This window comes from Thalassophryne amazonica, chromosome 18 (assembly GCF_902500255.1).
Source record: "Thalassophryne amazonica chromosome 18, fThaAma1.1, whole genome shotgun sequence".
NCBI classification, from domain to species: domain Eukaryota; kingdom Metazoa; phylum Chordata; class Actinopteri; order Batrachoidiformes; family Batrachoididae; genus Thalassophryne; species Thalassophryne amazonica.
In genome coordinates, this window is record NC_047120.1 from 10,496,078 (window position 1) to 10,516,263 (window position 20,186).

A 20,186-nucleotide genomic window follows, 5' to 3' on the forward strand; every position below is an offset into this window, starting at 1 on the left:
GAGACTAATTGAGAACATATCCTTTGAAAAAATATATATAAAAATATATAAATAGATCTCAATTTAGCCTATCAGGTGTTTATTCAAATGTTCAATGAAGCTTATGAAAAATCATTTCCAATCATTAAATTATCTGGTGACACGTCCAAAAAGCAAAACGCATGATTTTCTAGGGGACTACAGAAATTCTTATTCAGAAAAAACAAGTTGTATAAAAAATATTTATCATCTCCTTCACCTTTAAATTTATCAACCTATAAATTCTATAAAAATAAATACACTACTCTTCTTATGACTGCAAAGAAGAAATACTTCAGTGACAATTTTCAAAAAATCAATAAACAATATTAAAGCGACCTGGAAAATAATCAGTGAACTACTTAAAAAGAAAACATGTTTATCAAAATATCTGTCAACTTTTTCAGATGGATCTAGACATTTCTCTGATCCTTTTGATATTGCTTGCAAGTTTAATAATTTTTCAAATGTTGGTGCTTCTCTTGCAAAGAAAATTGACTCCACAAATATAAATCCTGTTGATTACATTAAAGGTTCATTTCCTTGTGTGGGTGAACCCTCAAATTCCAATGAGGTTTGTGAAATCATTGCTAGTCTGCGTCCATCTGCAGCTGGCCATGATGGAATAAGTACATCTGTTATACATGAAATTTCTGAACCACTTACACACATTTTTTCTTTGTCTTTGAAAACGGACATAGTACGTTCCGATTTAAAGATTGCTAAAATCATACCTCTGTTTAAAAAAGGTGATTCTGCATCTTTTTCAAATTATCGTCCTATTTCAGTCTTGCCATGTTTTTCAAAGAGCTTGGAGAAACTTGTTTATAAAAGATTAAAAAATCATTTGCTTAAGAACTCAATTTTATATAATTATCAATATGGATTTTGGAAAAATCATTCAACTTATATGGCTTTGATCGAATTATTGGATAGAATTCATTTAGCTTTGGAAAATAATGAGTTTGGTATTGGTGTGTTTTTAGATCTTTCAAAAGCATTTGATACAGTAAATCATGAAATTTTGCTTTCAGAGTTAAAGAAATATGGATTTAAGGCAACTGTACATACATGACTTAGTAATTATTTATGTATGTTTCTCTAACCTGGACTCAGATATCAATTATATAGAGTGGAGTACCTCAAGGTTCAATTTTGGGACTTATTGTTTACAATATATATTAATGGTTTTGCATCTGTTTCTACTACTACATTCCCTTTGTTGTTTGCTGATGATACTAATCTTTTTATTTCCAGCAAAGATATTGATAGTTTGGTTAGTACTTTAAATGACGACCTTTTGAATTATTCAACCTGGTTCAAAACCAATAGATTATTGTTAAATATTAAAAAAAAAAAAATCAAATTTTATGTTATTTGCTGGCAATAAAAAATGTAATCATGGTTTAATTAAAATTTGCATTGATAATTAAATAATATCAAGGGTCTCATCTACATGTTTTTTGGGTGTGTGGATAGATGAGAAACTGTCTTGGAGAGAACATATTGATCATGTTTGTTAAATAAATAAATAACCAAGTCAATAGGAATCAAGCAAAATAAGATATTTAGTACATCACAAATGTCTTTTAACATTATATTATAGTTTAGTTTATCCATATTTTTTTCTTCTTCAATATTTATTTCATTCATTTAAAAGAAAACAGAAAAGCAGAAATGAATATATTACAAGACATTGAATGAAAAGGAGCAGAGGGAAGAACAAGTCTTTTCTGCCCCTTTTTACAATACAATCTTTCAATTTTAAGCATCATTATTCAACATTATTTAACAGATTACATTTTTTGACTTTGTCACATACCACTGACTTATTTCATAATTTTAGCCATTATTTAAAAGATTACATTTTAACAGGTTACATTTTAGACTTAAAACATTTTAGGCATTATTAACAGATTACATTTTAGACTTTGTCACAACCCACTGACTTATTTCATAGTTTCATACTTACTTAATACATCTAGTTTAATATGTTTTTTTAAATAATTTAAGCGACCTTAATTCTTTGATTTCTTTGAGGTTGTTCCATAATTTTACACCATTCACTGCAATACTCCGTTCCTTTACTTTGGTTCTGAATCTTGTTTTTTTTAAAGACTTCTATTCCTTTCAAATTATAACTACTTACTCTTTTTTCAAACATATTTTGAATGTTTATTGGTAAGGTATTTTTATTAGCTTGGTGCATTGTTTGTAATGTTTTCAAATCAACTAAATCATGAAGTTTAAGTACCCTATACTTAATGAATAATGGATTAGATGGCTCTCTAAAACGACTATTGCTAATCATTTTTAAAGCTCTTTTCTGCAGAATAAATAATGGTTGTGTATAAGTTTTACATGTTGATCCCCAGATTTCTACACAATAAGTTAAATATGGGACAGTCAGTGAATTGTACAATGTTAATAAACCATAACTATTTAACAAAAATTTTACTTTATGCAAAACAGCAATGGCTTTCGCTATTTTTCCTTTTGTGTAATTTATGTGTGTGACTTCCATGTAAGATCATCATCAATCATTACTCCTAGAAATTTTGTTTCTTTTACCCTTTGTATGTCCATTCCATCTATTTTTAATGACACATCATTTTTTTCCACTCTGTCATTAAACAATATGAAATTTGTCTTATTAAGATTTAGTGACAATCTGTTTATATCAAACCAATGTTTAACTTTTTCCCACTCTGTATTTATCACATGTACTACTGGATTTGCTGTGGCGACCCCGAGTGCAAACAAGGGAGCAGCCGAAGGAACTTACTTTACTACTTCCTGTATATCTGATCCAGAGAAAAATAATGTTGTATCATCAGCAAATAATATGCTGCCAAGTACTTTAGATACATTCACAAAGTCATTGATATACAAAATAAACAGTTTGGGTCCAAGTACCGACCCTTGTGGTACTCCATAAATAATGTTACACAATTCTGATTTAGTATTATTTATCTGAACAAATTGTTTTCTATTTTCTAAGTAGCTTTTTACCCACTGATGTGCAATACCTCTATTTCCATATTGTTGTAACTTGTGAAGCAATCTTGAGTGGTCGATAACATCAAAAGCTTTTTTCAGGTCGATAAAAATACATACAAAATAATCCTTATCTATTGTTGTTGATATTTTCTCTGTTAATTCCATAATTGCCATAGCTGTCAAATGTTTTGTTCTGAATCCATACTGAGTATTATTTAAAATATGATGTTTCTCAATTTGTCCAACCTTGTCACCAAAACGTTTTCCATAATTTTAGAAAACTGTGGAAGCAATGACACTGGTCTGTAATTTGAAAAACTTATGTTTATCTCCATTTTTATATAATGGGACTACCTTGGCAATTTTCATTTCTTCTGGGAAAATTCCTGTTGACAGAGATAGATTACAAATGTAAGTGAATGGTTCAATAACAGTTTCTATTATACTTTTTACAGTCATCATGTCTAAATCTTCATAGTCAGTTGATCTTTTGCTTACACAGTTTTTTTTACAATATTTCTTATTTCATCTTTTTCCACATTGTCAAGGAAAATACTATTGACTGTATTTACAAGTGTATTTAATTTATCTTCTATTAGTTTATTTCCCACCAGACTTGATCCCACATTTGAAAAATAATCATTAAACTCATTTGCAATTTTCCTTGACAAAGTAATTTGGAAAAGTTGATTTCGCTCCATCACTTTTAATCACACTATTTATAATTCCCCATGTTGCCTTTATATTATCTTTACTCTTATTTAATTGTTCACTATAATAATATTTTTTTGTTTCCTAATTATTGTCAGTAGTTTATTTTTATATTTTTTTGTATCTGTGTTCTGTTTCCTTTGTTTGCATTTTTAAAAAGCACCTATATAAATAGTTTTTCTTTACACAAGCATTTTTTATTCCCTTGGTCAGCCATGGTTTATTTACTCTTTTCTTACTAATTTTTATTAATTTACAGTTTTTAATTATATGATTTCATCAGTATTTTCATAAATGAATTATATGCTACATTAACGTCGCCGACATAAACCTCTTCCCAATTTTGATTTTTAAGGTCATAATTTAATGCCTCTAAGGCTTTTACTGACTTATCTCTTTTAAAATTTACAACAGTTTTTTTTCTTGTACCAATTTTTGTATTTAAATATTGAAAAAACTGGTAAATGATCACTAAGATCTGTCATCCCATTCTTAATAATTTCATCTGTTCTATTTGTGAATATATTGTCAATTACAGTTGCACTTTGCGATGTAATTCTTGGTTTTGTTATCAATCAATCATCAATCAACTTTTTTCTTATATAGTGCCAAATCACAACAAACAGTTGCCCCAAGGCGCTCCATATTGTAAGGCAAGGCCATACAATAATTATGAAAAACCCCAACGGTCAAAACGACCCCCTATGAGCAAGCACTTGGCCACAGTGGGAAGGAAAAACTCCCTTTTAACAGGAAGAAACCTCCAGCAGAACCAGGCTCAGGGAGGGGCAGTCTTCTGCTGAGACTGGTTGGGGCTGAGGGAAAGAACCAGGAAAAAGACATGCCGAGAAGGGGGGCAGAGATCGATCACTAATGATTAAATGCAGAGTGATGCATACGGAGCAAAAAGAGAAAGAAACAGTGCATCATGGGAACCCCCCCACAGTCTACGTCTAAAGCAACATAACCAAGGGATGGTCCAGGGTCACCCGATCCAGCCCTAACTATAAGCCTTAGCGAAAAGGAAAGTTTTAAGCCTAATCTTAAAAGTAGAGAGGGTATCTGTCTCCCTGATCTGAATTGGGAGCTGGTTCCACAGGAGAGGAGCCTGAAAGCTGAAGGCTCTGCCTCCCATTCTACTCTTACAAACCCTAGGAACTACAAGTAAGCCCGCAGTCTGAGAGCGAAGCGCTCTAATGGGGTAATATGGTACTACGAGGTCCTTAAGATAAGATGGGACCTGATTATTCAAAACCTTATAAGTAAGAAGAAGAATTTTAAATTCTATTCTAGAATTAACAGGAAGCCAATGAAGAGAGGCCAACACGGGTGAGATATGCTCTCTCCTGCTAGTCCCCGTCAGTACTCTAGCTGCAGCATTCTGAACCAACTGAAGGCTTTTTAGGGAACTTTTAGGACAACCTGATAATAATGAATTACAATAGTCCAGCCTAGAGGAAATAAATGCATGAATTAGTTTTTCAGCATCACTCTGAGACAAGACCTTTCTGATTTTAGAGATATTGCGTAAATGCAAAAAGGCAGTCCTACATATTTGTTTAATATGCGCTTTGAATGACATATCCTGATCAAAAATGACTCCAAGATTTCTCACAGTATTACTAGAGATCAGGGCAATGCCATCCAGAGTAACGATCTGGTTAGACACCATGCTTCTAAGATTTGTGGGGCCAAGTACAATAACTTCAGTTTTATCTGAGTTTAAAAGCAGGAAATTAGAGGTCATCCATGTCTTTATGTCTGTAAGACAATCCTGCAGTTTAGCGAATTGGTGTGTATCCTCTGGCTTCATGGATAGATAAAGCTGGGTATCATCTGCGTAACAATGAAAATTTAAGCAATACCGTCTAATAATACTGCCTAAAGGAAGCATGTATAAAGTGAATAAAATTGGTCCTAGCACAGAACCTTGTGGAACTCCACAACCAACTTTAGTCTGTGAAGAAGATTCCCCATTTACATGAACAAACTGTAATCTATTAGACAAATATGATTCAAACCACCGCAGCGCAGTGCCTTTAATACCTATGACATGCTCTAATCTCTGTAATAAAATTTTATGGTCAACAGTATCAAAAGCAGCACTGAGGTCCAACAGAACAAGCACAGAGATAAGTCCACTGTCCGAAGCCATAAGAAGATCATTTGTAACCTTCACTAATGCTGTTTCTGTACTATGATGAATTCTAAAACCTGACTGAAACTCTTCAAATAGACCATTCCTCTGCAGGTGATCAGTTAGCTGTTTTACAACTACCCTCTCAAGAATCTTTGAGAGAAAAGGAAGGTTGGAGATTGGCCTATAATTAGCTAAGATAACTGGGTCAAGTGATGGCTTTTTAAGTAATGGTTTAATTACTGCCACCTTAAAGGCCTGTGGTACATAACCAACTAACAAAGATAGATTGATCATATTTAAGATTGAAGCATTAAATAATGGTAGGACTTCCTTGAGCAGCCTGGCAGGAATGGGGTCTAATAAACATGTTGATGGTTTGGATGAAGTAACTAATGAAAATAACTCAGACAGAACAATCGGAGAGAAAGAGTCTAACCAAATACCGGCATCACTGAAAGCAGCCAAAGATAACGATACATCTTTGGGATGGTTATGAGTAATTTTTTCTCTAATAGTCAAAATTTTGTTAGCAAAGAAAGTCATGAAGTCATTACTAGTTAAAGTTAATGGAATACTCAGCTCAGTAGAGCTCTGACTCTTTGTCAGCCTGGCTACAGTGCTGAAAAGAAACCTGGGGTTGTTCTTATTTTCTTCAATTAGTGATGAGTAGAAAGATGTCCTAGCTTTACGGAGGGCTTTTTTATAGAGCAACAAACTCTTTTTCCAGGCTAAGTGAAGATCTTCTAAATTAGTGAGACGCCATTTCCTCTCCAACTTACGGGTTATCTGCTTTAAGCTACGAGTTTGTGAGTTATACCACGGAGTCAGACACTTCTGATTTAAAGCTCTCTTTTTCAGAGGAGCTACAGCATCCAAAGTTGTCTTCAATGAGGATGTAAAACTATTGACGAGATACTCTAACTCCCTTACAGAGTTTAGGTAGCTACTCTGCTCTGTGTTGGTATATGACATTAGAGAACATAAAGAAGGAATCATATCCTTAAACCTAGTTACAGCGCTTTCTGAAAGACTTCTAGTGTAATGAAACTTATTCCCCACTGCAGGGTAGTCCATCAGGGTAAATGTAAATGTTATTAAAAAATGATCAGACAGAAGGGAGTTTTCAGTTTTTTTTATGATTAAAGTGGTGGGTGGACTCATTTACTTTTTGAGCAAAGCCGATAGAGTCTAATAATAGATTAAATGCAGTGTTGAGGCTGTCATTCTCAGCATCTGTGTGGATAAAATCGCCCACTATAATTATCTTATCTGAGCTAAGCACTAAGTCAGACAAAAGGTCTGAAAATTCACAGAGAAACTCACAGTAACGACCAGGTGGACGATAGATAATAACAAATAAAACTGGTTTTTGGGACTTCCAATTTGGATGGACAAGACTAAGAGACAAGCTTTCAAATGAATTAAAGCTCTGTCTATCAAGGGGAATAAACCCAAACTATACATTGAATTCACAAAATCACTTGTTCTTTGGCAACTGGAGCTTTCTATATTAATGTTAGTCTCCACGCATAAAAAGTGTTTTGTTTTTGATTTGATGGAATAATTCTATTATCTGTAAATTTCACAACGCAAGAGTCTGGTATTTAAGTTATTGTAATATTGTATGGTGAAGTACCTTTGCAACTTAAATAAACAAAATATTTCTTCTAAAGAAAAAATTTGTTCGACTAGCTACTTGCTTGAAACCTTGTGCTCCAAGTGCACCTTTGTTTTTTGTTTTTTTTTAATTGCAGCTCTTAAATATCTTCTTGACCTGTGCATTTGTTTTCAGAGCTCTCTATGATATGTTCCCTTCTTTCATTAAATATTATTTTGTGCATAACCATCAAATTGATAATATCCGACCAGACAGGCTACACATTTGCATTTACCTTTGCATAGAGCGACTCGTTATCATCATCACATTGGATATCATGGCGTTAAATCTTGGAACGATACGATACATCTTGTAAATCCATCTATCACCTTATATACATATAAAAGTGGACTAAAAGCAAAGACCTTGCAGGAATATTTACAATGACTTGTTATAATCTGGATAAAATGGTGTAATTCTGTTGTATTCTGTTATGCTTGCTTTGTTTGGGAGTGGATTCTATAAGCCTTTTTGGCTTCCACCACTCCCTTGCACATTACTCAAAAAATCTTGAAATCGTGTGACTTCTTGACCTGAGGGCAGGCCTTATGTCCAAATGTACGGCGCAACAGCACTGAGAGTGAACAATTCGACCCAATCAGTTTGTTCATGTGGTTGAACTCAAAAAATAAAAAATAAAGAAGTTTTTTGGGGCATAACAAAAATCACTGTATTTCTGCAACAGTGGGTCTTACATGGTTAAAATGAGTCAAGGTCAGCCATCTTTGAACATGTCCAAGGTCTGTGTCCCAAAAATGTTCCCTGTCAATTTGAAGACCCTGGCAGTAATAAGATTGGACTTATGCTGAGTATGAACAGATGCAAAGTCTTCACAATACCTGATGACCATATTTTAGTCTCGGGTAAAAATGGCGACACATCAAACTGTGGGTGTAGTTTGTCATGTGACCCAGAGAAATGCTGGGAACTCCTGTGTGACAGCATGTTGTTGTGTTTGTGTGAAGGTGAAGACACAGAGGAGGGACCCTCGATCCAGACCAGAACTCAGAGGTGAGACCAGGATCTGTGACTGTGGACCGCGTCAGAGCTCAGCGCTCACATCGCCGCACGATCATTATTCACGCTCTGTGCTCTGTGTGTGTTCCAGGTCACAGTGGGGCCGAGCACGTGGACCTGAACCTAGCTACGTGTCCATGAAGAGTGACAGTTCAAAAGACGTTTGGACTGAGTTTAAATGGAGGTATTTATATGATGGACATTAAAGTGTGACCTGCTGTAAAGATATTTGTCCTTCAAACATTATTTGTGATCATGTGTTCTGATCTTTAATAAATAATTGGTGCTGTTTGTCTTTCAGCGTCCATCAGAGTCCAGACCCGTCTGGACCTGGATCCAGCTGTGTGTCCCTGAACAGTGACTGGTCCGTGAAGAGACCTCCTCCTTTTAAAGGACAGCGTCCCTCTCCCTCGTGAGCGCTGACTGACACTAACATGTTTCTGTCTTTATGATGTCATGATTATTCATCCTCTGAATTTGATCATAAACAGGAGTTTTCTTTAATTAATTAATTGAGTAAACTGAATCTGGCTTGAAGATGAGACTGTCAGACTGGAGGACTTGCAGACATGGACACAGTTGGTGTCCTGGCAGTATGGGACTTCCCATCTTACCACACCCTGGAAGTTTTTGTGGGTTGACCTGGAGTGACCAGAGTCCACAGGAGGAGGTATTTGACGTCTGAGGACGCTCTGATCATCTTCCAGAGGAGTCGTAGTGGACGGCCTGATTTAAATTCAGGACCTGAGGGGACACACGGAGACTTTTTATTTTTTAATCCGGGTCCTGTACTCTGGGGATTGTTGGTCTGCTTACAGAGGACTTGAAGCACTTTGTTCATCACCAAATCATCGCAAGTCTCCACAAGACGTTAGACACAGTCGAGGACATAGTCACACTGTGTGATCCTCACTGTGACCAAGCACCTTTGACCCCAAACACCAGTTGGTTTGACTCGCCTTGAGGGTTCTGTGCTGAACCTGGTCCACTTACAGAGGACCTCCAGGGATCGGTTCCGTTGGACTCGGCTGCTGGACACATGTAGTGTGACGACTGCCTGTGAACAAGGACAGTCCTCAGTCATCTGACATGACTTCAACGAACAGTTCCAACAAATATTTGTTCTCCTTGGACCCGACAGTCTTCACTTCATTCAGGAGCATTTACACATGAGGCCAAAATGATCCGCCCCCAAAATCCACATGTGCCGTTTGAACAGAGCAAAGAAGTTTCAAAGCAGTGTTTCTAAACATCCTGCTTTGATTTTTGGATGCTGGCGTTATTTTACTTGTTGCTTCCCAGTGTTTTCCCGTGACTTGAGTGTCTCCTGTTGTTCCTCTGAACCACTGTTTTCTCCTCCCACAATCCTCTGGAAGTCTGTGAACCTTCTGGCCCGTTTGTCTGTGTCCCTATGCGTCCATAAGCGACGCATTCCTTCCTGTTGTCCGCTTCAACCCTGATCCCTAAAATGTCGTGTAAACACTATGGACTCGAATCCAGATCAGGCACTGAAATAGGACTGAACCCAGTTGTCCCCTGAACCTTGAGGACTGAGACAGTTGTTCCTGATCCTGCCAGACAAAGTCATCTCTAATGACCAGTTCTCATCATCCCTGGGTGATTGTGGAATTCATCATCATGAAAGAGTGAAAATTCTTGGTGTCATTTTTTTTTTTTGTTTTTGTTTTTTTTTTTTTTTTGGTCCAACATTGTCTTTGGACCTGCATATTCAAGAGGCGACTGAGATGAACTGTCTTCATGTCCACAGCATTTAAAGGACTCGACCTGGTGATGTCCAATGGACCCACGCTGATTCATGATTGCAGTCTGTTATTTTGTGTTCTGATCCATAAAAGTAGAAGATATTCAGAAGACAAAAACCAGGGTTGAACCAGACTGAGGACGTTTCGTCGCGTCTCTCACTCAGTCGTCTTCTTGTAACTACAGGAGCAGATTCTCAGGTTTTGTTTGACATCATATGGTGAGTTAGGGACAGAACTTGTTAAACCTTGTGACCCTCACGTGTCTACTCAGGATACTTTATAATTTAACTTGTTTAAACGGGCAGAAGACAAACAATTTGACTTATTGACATTTTGAGAAAAGCTTCCAGTTGGACAGAATATATCAGTTTCTACAGAAAGGGCAGAATTTACATCTGGAAGCTGTGAGGAAACTTTCCAGCTTCAGTGTGGAAAAGCCACAGTTTAGACTTCAGGGTCTTGAACCTTGTTGGATTCTTGGACCCGGTGGTGGTCAAAGTCCACAGCCGGTTTACTGCTTTCAGGACCATCTGATCTGGACAGAAAGAGACGACTTTGAGGAAATCGTGTTTACGTTTATGACATGCAGAGATTTCCCGACCTGCTGGAGAACGGACTCAGTGAGAGCGACTTAAAATCCCATAGAGGGAGGAGGCTGTTGGTACCAGCGAGCTGTGAGGAGACAGAACAGGACGTGGACATCTGTCAGATAACAATAGCTGCATGAACAGATCCTGAGTTCCTGATCATTCAGTTTGATCCTCACTGCAGACACCAGAAACACAGACAGGAAGTCAACTTTTTTCATCTTCAGTCAGGATCAAAGCTCTTCATTTAGTGGTGCTGATGGAGGAGCCGTCACTGTTTCTGGCACGGCGGGCCGTCCTGCCAAGACTGTGGAAGGGAAACACAACCAACAAGGTCAGTGTGAGGTCCTCTGTGGACGGACAGTCAAGCCCACTGTGGGACTCTCAGGGGGACCAACAAGAAGACCATGAAAACCAGTTTGAGTGTTCAGACCAACGATGCAGGTTGATGTGAACTTGAAGCTGTTTGTGTTCAGACATCATGTGAGTAAACTGTTTCTGATTGGTCCACAGAGTGAAGCAGCAGAGCTCAGAGGTTCTCAGGGTTCCATCTGCTCAGCAGCATCAAAGATGCCTGAACCACATGTTTACGGTCAGTTGACGTCCATCTGATGTCCTCATTGGACAGTTTGTTCATAATGTCTCCATACTGCAGCAACAAACACTTTGATGATGTTTATTCACTCATTTATGTTCATCAGTGCATCATTTATGGATTCATCAATACTGACACACTGACTACTGTTACTATTATTATTATTATTATTATTATTGTTGTTGAAAATGAGATTTTTTTTTTTTCATGATTTTTATCTAAATTCTGATGTTGACCTTTCAGAATAATGATGATTTAAAGGATTTAACTTTTCAGTCTGTTTTTAATTGAACTGGATTTTCTGAACAAAATCCAGAGAATCTCACACAGTGAAAAATATAATGTGGAGACAAAATCCACACTTGTAACAAAGTGATGAGTTTCTACATCCATGTTGATGTTCTGCTGCAGAACATTGAGGAGAACATGGGGATGTTTATGAAAGATGAGCTGAAGATGATTCAGAAGTTTCTCCTGACAAATGATGCAGAATACTTGGAGAGTCAGAGTGAGGATGAGGAGCAGAGGAGCATCCGACTGGTTTTCCTGGACCTCACAGTCGCCTTCATGAGGAGAATGAATTATAATGAGCTGGCTGACTGTCTGCAGAGCAGTAAGAGGACTTCTGTCCACATTTAACACAGATGCTAAATGACACGTGATGTTTGTCCATTTGAAATATATTCATGTGTGAATTCTGTCAGGGAAACAGGAAATGATGTCATCATTCAGTATCTGATCTGTGCTGTTTGTTCTTTCAGGAACTCGTGCTGAAGTTTGTCACCATAAATTCAAATCTAAGATGAAGCAGAAATTTGAGTGTGTGTTTGAGGGGATCTCTAAAGCAGGAAAGATGACTCTTCTGAAGGAGATCTACACAGAGCTCTACATCACAGAGGGTGGGGCTTCAGAAGTCAACCAGGAACATGAGGTCAGGCAGATTGAAGCAGCATCCAGGAAAACAAACACACCACAAAGAATCATTACATGTGAAGACATCTTTAAAGCCTCAGCTGACACTCAGCCACCAATCAGAACAGTGCTGACAAAGGGCGTGGCCGGCATCGGGAAAACAGTCTTAACACAGAAGTGGACTCTGGACTGGGCTGAAGGACGAACCAACCAGGACTTCCACTTCATATTTCCGTTCACTTTCAGAGAGCTGAATGTGCTGAAAGAGAAGAAATTCAGCATGGTGGAACTTGTTCATTACTTCTTTCCTGAAACCAAAGAAGCAGGAATCTGCAGCTTCCAGCACTTCCAGGTCTTGATCATCTTGGATGGTCTGGATGAGTGTCGCCTCCCTCTGGACTTCCACAGCAGTGACATCCTGACTGATATCACAGAGTCGAGCTCAGTGGATGTGCTGCTGACAAACCTCATCAGGAGGAACCTGTTTCCCTCTGTTCGCCTCTGGATCACCACACGACCTGCAGCAGCCAATCAGATCCCTCCTGAGTGTGTAGACATGGTGACAGAGGTCAGAGGCTTCACTGACCCTCAGAAGGAGGAGTACTTCAGGAAGAGATTCAGAGATGAGAAGCAGTCCAGAAGAATCATCTCCCACGTGAAGACATCACGAAGCCTCCACATCATGTGTCACATCCCAGTCTTCTGCTGGATCACTGCTACAGTTCTGGAAGGCAACTTGGACACCAGAGACACACCAGAGCTGCCAGAGACCCTGACTGAGATGTACATCTACTTTCTGGTGGTTCAGTGCAAAGTGAAGAAGGTCAAGTATGATGGAGGAGCTGAGACAGATCCACTGTGGAATCCAGAGAACAGGGAGGTGATTGTGTCTCTGGGAAAACTGGCTTTTGAGCAGCTGCAGAAAGGGAACCTGATCTTCTATGAAGAGGACCTGACAGAATGTGGCATCGATATCAGAGCAGCCTCAGTGTACTCAGGAGTCTTCACACAGATCTTTAAAGAGGAGAGAGGACTCTACCAGAAAAAGGTCTTCTGCTTCATCCATCTGAGTGTTCAGGAGTTTCTGGCTGCTCTTTATGTCCATCTGACCTTCATCCAGTCTGGAGTCAGTCAGTTGTACAAAGAACAAACAACATCCAGAAGGTCTGAGAGATCTGAAGATAAACCTAAACTAACATGTCTCCATCAGAGTGCTGTGGATGAGGCCTTACAGAGTCCAAATGGACACCTGGACTTATTCCTGCGCTTCCTTCTGGGTCTTTCCCTGCAGACCAATCAGACTCTCCTACGAGGCCTGATGACACAGACAGACAGAATCTCAGAGACCAATCAGAAAACAGTCAAGTACATCAAGGAGAAGCTTGATGAGAAACTGTCTGCAGAGAGAAACATCAATCTGATCCACTGTCTGAATGAACTGAAGGATCGTTCTCTACTAGATCAGATCCAACAGCTCCTGAACTCTGGAAGTCTCTCTGGAGGTGTTCTGTCTGGTTCTGATTTATCAGCTCTGGCCTTCATCTTATTGTCCTCAGATCAACATCTGGACGTGTTTGACCTGAAAAAATATGAACCTTCACATGAGGCTCTTCTGCTGCTGCTGCCAGTGATCAAAGAATCTAAAAAAGTTTTGTAAGTACAGAGACTCTTTGACATTTGAACTGTGGGTGTAACAGATCACAGAACTCACAGATCAGATCAAGACTTAGTCACGATTCTGATCGAGATTTCAAGTCGCGGTTCGGATCATTTTCATATCACAAAAAAAAAAAACCAAACAAAAAACCATCATCTGGTTAGAAGGTAAAAATCAGAATAATAACTTCATTTCTGTTGCTCTTTCAGTCGGGAACAGGTTTTTTTTTTTTGCTGATGACGACACGGCTCACATTCACTGATCTGAACCATCTCAGTGAGATCAGTGCTCATATTCCATCCTCATTAGCAGGAGGTGGTAATGGTAGAATTTTTTTTTCTCTCAAATATGCTTACATCCACTTCAGAGATTGTGCATTGTGTAATTTGGGAGGTATTTCATATAGGAAGTGGGTGTCTACCATGACAAAAAAACCCCACCCCATGCACAAAAGAAAACTGTAATATATACTGTAATTGTAACATCTTTCGAAATACTAGAATGTAATTGTTTTGACTTTATGATTAGTTTTGATGACCCTGCATTGAACACAACATTCAAGTTTGTGATATATAATATTCCTGACTTGGTAGTACTTGTTTTAGAGAAGTCACAAAAGCTACATAAGTACTGATATTATTACAGTGATCGTGCAATTACACATGTAATTTCAAGTCACAGCATGGCAAGTTGTAGTAAATCAAGTGTCATGGCCAAGCCAAAAACAGGATCTCAGGCTAACAATGTGACTGAAATAAAACCTTTGACAATGGTTTGTTTTTAAAGTTTATGAAGAGCATGGCATCCTCCTAAGTTCTGTTATTCACACAGTGTGACTGAAATAAAACCTTTGGCAATGGTTTGTTTTTAAAGTTTTTGAAGAGCATGGCCTCTTCCTAAGTTCTGTTATTCACACAGTATGACTGAAATAAAAACTTTGACAATGGTTTATGTTTTTAAAGGGCATGGCCTCCTCCTAAGTTCTGTTATTCACACAGTATGACTGAAATAAAACCTTTGACAATGGTTTGTTTTTGAAGGGCATGGCCTCCTCCTAAGTTCTGTTATTCACACAGTATGACTGAAATAAAACCTTTGACAATGGTTTGTTTTTAAAGGGCATGGCCTCCTCCTAAGTTCTGTTATTCACACAGTGTGACTGAAATAAAACCTTTGACAATGGTTTATGTTTTTGAAGGGCATGGCCTCCTCCTAAGTTCTGTTATTCACACAGTGTGACTGAAATAAAACCTTTGACAATGGTTTATGTTTTTGAAGGGCATGGCCTCCTCCTAAGTTCTGTTATTCACACAGTGTGACTGAAATAAAACCTTTGACAATGGTTTATGTTTTTGAAGGGCATGGCCTCCTCCTAAGTTCTGTTATTCACACAGTGTGACTGAAATAAAACCTTTGACAATGGTTTGTTTTTGAAGAGCATAGCCTCCTAAGTTCTGATATTCACACAGTGCGACTGAAATAAAACCTTTGACAATGGTTTATGTTTTTAAAGTTTTTGAAGAGCATGGCCTCCTCCTAAGTTCTGTTATTCACACAGTGTGACTGAAATAAAACCTTTTTGAATGAATTGTGTTTATAAAGTTTTTGAAGCGCATGGACAAACTTGACACATAGCGGAATAGCCAGTTAATTGAAAATAGACCATACTTTGTTACACTCAAGGGGTGGGGGCTTATTTTCAAGATATATGATTAATTTTGATGCCAAAATGCTGGTATTAATATTGTGAATCATTTCCCAAGAGGATGTGTTGAAATTCTGTCTTGTGATTTTACCACCTCCTGCTACCTCATCTTCCTGATGGTTCAGTGTTTTTGTCACGTTTGGAGCTTCAGTCTGTCTGCTGCCGATCACAAGGGGGCAGGCTGGCTGCTTTGAACTCGCTCCGTGCACGTGAACGCACAAAATCTTTTTCTGCTCACACTTTGATTTCACTGAAACTCTGCATCGAGATTTACTCAGTTATTCCTTTAAAAACAACCTACAGGGGCAATAAATCTGTATTTCACGGTGGGGGGAGTCATCTGTGATCTGTTCCATCACTAATTTGAACAGAGACTTAATTTCTCTGATTTTAAAGTGAAACTTTCTTGTTTTGAATTGTCTGCAGGTTATCTGTCTGTGATCTGTCAGACAGAAGCTGTGAAGTTGTGTCTTCAGTTCTCAGCTCTCAGTTCTCCAGTCTGACAGAACTGGACCTGAGTCAGAACCAGCTGCAGGATTCAGGAGTGAAGCTGCTATCTGCTGGACTGGAGAGTCCACACTGTCACCTGGAGACTCTCGGGTCAGGATTTAGTTTCTGCTTCAAACGGTTCAAAATGTCTCTCTGAGTTCTAATTATTCAGAATGTTATGGTGTAAAATAAGTCAAACTGAAGAAAAATCGTCCCCATACATGGAAGAGGAAACCAAAACCGTTTCAGCACCAGGCTGTAAATGTGTATATGTTGAAAATTTTAACATGTACTTCTACGGAAAGTAACTCCTTTTTGGAGCCTGACCTATGGGGCAATTCAAGGAACTGCAAGACCACTTCAGGGTTTTCTTCATTTCAGACAGTAGGAGGTTGAGGCTTGGTTCTTGGGTATTGCGCTGCACGCTGCTCCCCGGTGGTCACATTGTGTTGAATAGTTGCTTAGAACACATCAAATGTGTGGGACTATTTTAAGTTGATCTAATGTTATTTCTCAGCATATGAAGAGTTGGAATCTTCAGGCACCTCACGATTCCATTCATTTACCATCCAGAGGGCCGTGGTTCAATTATCAGTCAGTTATCGACACATTTTGATTGATCTTTTTTTCGCTGTGTGATTGTTTCCCAGCAGAGTTTTGTATGAATCCACAGTGAATTTATCTCCAGTAACAGCTCAGGAATATTGGCCCCTGTGTGTCATTCAGGAGGTCACAATCTTAAAACCCAGGGGGTCCTGGGGTTTAGTCCCCCTGTGAAAACTGTGTGGCTTCAGACTGACTCCTGTTTGGAATATTGCTACTCCAGCAACAAAAGGTCACACTCACATCTGGAGCTTCTTCCCGTCTTCATGTTCACCTTGTGATGCATGTGCATGCTAGCTGTGCTGCGCTCATGCACTTTGACTTGTGTCAGAAAAAAATAACGGCCAAACTTTTGCATGGCGGATTTGCTGCAGAAATAGTGACATGAGGCCTCTGTTCTCATCTTGTTTCCTTTTCATTGTACTTTGGGTTCATCAGGGTGAACTGACTGCTTGTGCACTCCTTCACAGCGCATGTTCAAATGGAAATCGTGGTGTTATTTTAGTTGATCAGCCACGATCCTCAAGAATCATTGATGTAGATCATTCTTGGCACTGAATGAAACAACAGAATGAGCCTGCTTTCAGTGGAGCCTTTAACGTGCTGACGCACTATGAAGGTAAAAGCAGAGATTTCAATGTGTCTTTTTAGATTCTGAAGTCCAGACTGTCCACATGGAGCCAGAACTTGTTGCTCGGTGCTTCTTGTCCTGTGGTGTGTCACATTTATCAGTCTTGTTTGGTCATCAAGCTGCACGCCGTCTTCTCCCAGGTTTTGGAGCAGACCGGGTGAAGTGAAGGCTGATGGTAAATGTTCTGAAATCAAAAGTATATTACGGCTTTAAAGAAGGACCTGAGGAAAAGCAGAAACAGGTTTCCATCAGGAAGGTGAAACGTTTATTGGTGGCCAGCAGCCGAATTCCAACCCCACAACCAACATTTATAAAATAGATGATTGACATTTGAGAATCAATTTCACAGCACATGACTGTAAACATCTAAATCCAATGAAGAATCATGTTGGACTGAATAAAAACACTTTGTGTCCAAAGCTGGTTTCTGGATCCTGTCTGAGGTGCAGAACGATCTGAACCTGCATGACGACACAAATCTGTTTCTTGTTGATTTTGTCTTCAGGCTGAGTTTGTGTGATCTGTCAGAGAGAAGCTGTGAAGTTCTGAGTTCAGTTCTCAGCTCTCAGTCCTCCAGTCTGAGAGAACTGGACCTGAGTAACAACGATCTGCAGGATTCAGGAGTGAAGCTGCTGTCTCCTGGACTGGAGAGTCCACACTGTCACCTGGAGACTCTCAGGTCAGGGCTCGTGTGTGCAGCAGCTCCATTAATCAGAGTGAAGCTGCAGCTTTGCTCCCTGTCATGTTGTGTGTGTGTTGATGGATCTCAGTGTTTGAACCACAGTCATGAGCTCATCCTGCAGCAGACATCAGTGTGTCCATGCTGCTGCAAAGTGGGGACGTCCTGACACTGTCCTGACATTGTGTCTGCTGGTTTGTGTGTCTGCAGGCTGTCAGGCTGTCTGATCACACATGAAGGCTGTGCTTCTCTGGCCTCAGCTCTGATCTCCAACCCCTCCCATCTGAGAGAGCTGGACCTGAGCTACAACCATCCAGGAGACTCAGTCAAGCTGCTGGATCCACTCCGGACTCTGGACTCTCTCAGGTATGGACTGGGTCTGGTGGAGGAGCTCCTTGTGGACCTGACACACCGAGCTGACCTCAGACACCTCATACTGACAAACAGCGACTCAACAAACTCACTGTGCCGACTCATTGTTCCTGTTTGACATGAACACGTGACAGAGATCCAGCTGATGGTCAGCTGACCTCTAACATACGTGTGTGTATGTTCTGCTCACGTGTTTTAGGAAATCATTTGTTAGTCGTTCACACATTCTGATGCAAAGACAAACAAAACAGTCATTGATCATTTTCGGTGTCAGTCTGTTCATAGTCACATGTTTCAGAGAGGAATGGAGACCAAAAGCTTCATTTCTCTGAAGCAGGAGTCACCAACCTGCTCCTGGAGATCACCTGCTGCCTGCATGTTCTCCTTGTGGACCTGCTACAGCCACAGCTGATGAGTCCATTCTGGTGTTTCCTCACAGGCATCACATGAAAGAGCTTCAGAAAAGCTTCTTCATGGAACATCTCTGAGCTCCAACAAAACTTTGAGTTTTTAGGGTGAAGAATTCAAAGTTTGAGGTTTGGTCTCCAAATTCCAGCAGTTTTTCATATTCTGGACCATTCAAGGTTCACTTGTTCTGGATGATAGAAAATCTTAAAGTACCATCAGTGATTCTGCAGTAAATCATTAGTTTCACAGCCAGTTTTCTTTGGAGATGAACACACGAACATTTTCTCGGACTTCATTTCCATCAATCCTTCAGAACTCCAGTCTGATACTGTGGAGTAAATCTGTGCAGCAAGCAGGCAGCTCTCAAAAACTGAGTGACTGAGAGTCTGAGAATCGACAGACCAGACTGAGAGTCTGGACACCGCCATCTTATGAAGGGATCACTCACTAATACTGCATGCTAATTGGTCCAAATCAGTGTGGATGTCATTCTGCACCAACTGGAACAGAAAAGCACCAAATTTAAAACAGGATTTTTGAAATAAAAACTGCAGGAAATAAGTTTTTCAAACATAAAACAAATTTTGTTCTTGATGATCTTTGAAATGTAGTTTTAGTTCTGGAGATCTGCTACAATATGAGGGGACATGTAATGCTTGCAGCTGATTGGCTGAACACACCTGATGTAATGAGCAGTGGGTGGAGCCTGGAGAGTCAGGTGACCTCCAGCAGTAGGGTTGGTGAGTCCTGATTGGTTAAATCTACTTCAACAGATTTTCACCAGAATCTTCAAACCAGAAAAAGCCAAAAGTTGTTTGCTGCTGATCAGCACAGTTAGAGGTGATCAATAATCAATGATCCATTTGGAGCGATGAGTGTGTTTGAAGAGAAGAACTAAAGTGTGTGGATGAGATCAATGTCATGTTGATGTTTCCATGATTAAAGACCATGTGTTGCTCCGCCCCCTCCTCCTTTCAGGGTGGATCCTGGTGGAGTCCGATGGCTGAGACCAGGTCTGAGGAAGTGTAAGTGTCTTTGCACTTTGATCCATCTGTTTCCATAGAAACCACCCTCTGTCAATTGATAACTGTTTCGATCGGTGAACTGATCGATTGATAACTGTGTCGTGGTGTTGAATGAATGATTGAACTGATCGATTGATAACTGTCGTGGTGTTGAATGATTGATTGAACTGATCGATTGATAACTGTGTGGTGTTTTGTTCCATCAGATTTCTCTGAA

At 39.3% G+C, this 20,186-nt stretch overlaps 1 protein-coding gene across 1 annotated transcript in view; it reads left to right on the plus strand.

Moving 5' to 3' along the window:
* LOC117531127 (NACHT, LRR and PYD domains-containing protein 3-like) overlaps positions 1-20,186 on the plus strand; it is an 87,660-nt gene that overhangs the window by 26,237 nt on the left and 41,237 nt on the right. The window contains exons 3-10 of the mRNA XM_034194165.1: positions 8,492-8,537; positions 8,635-8,727; positions 8,845-8,955; positions 11,407-11,485; positions 11,900-12,101; positions 12,250-14,053; positions 16,189-16,362; positions 17,991-18,164. Coding sequence (XP_034050056.1) covers positions 8,492-8,537; positions 8,635-8,727; positions 8,845-8,955; positions 11,407-11,485; positions 11,900-12,101; positions 12,250-14,053; positions 16,189-16,362; positions 17,991-18,164 — 2,683 coding nt within the window. The remainder of the gene's footprint in view (positions 1-8,491; positions 8,538-8,634; positions 8,728-8,844; positions 8,956-11,406; positions 11,486-11,899; positions 12,102-12,249; positions 14,054-16,188; positions 16,363-17,990; positions 18,165-20,186) is intronic.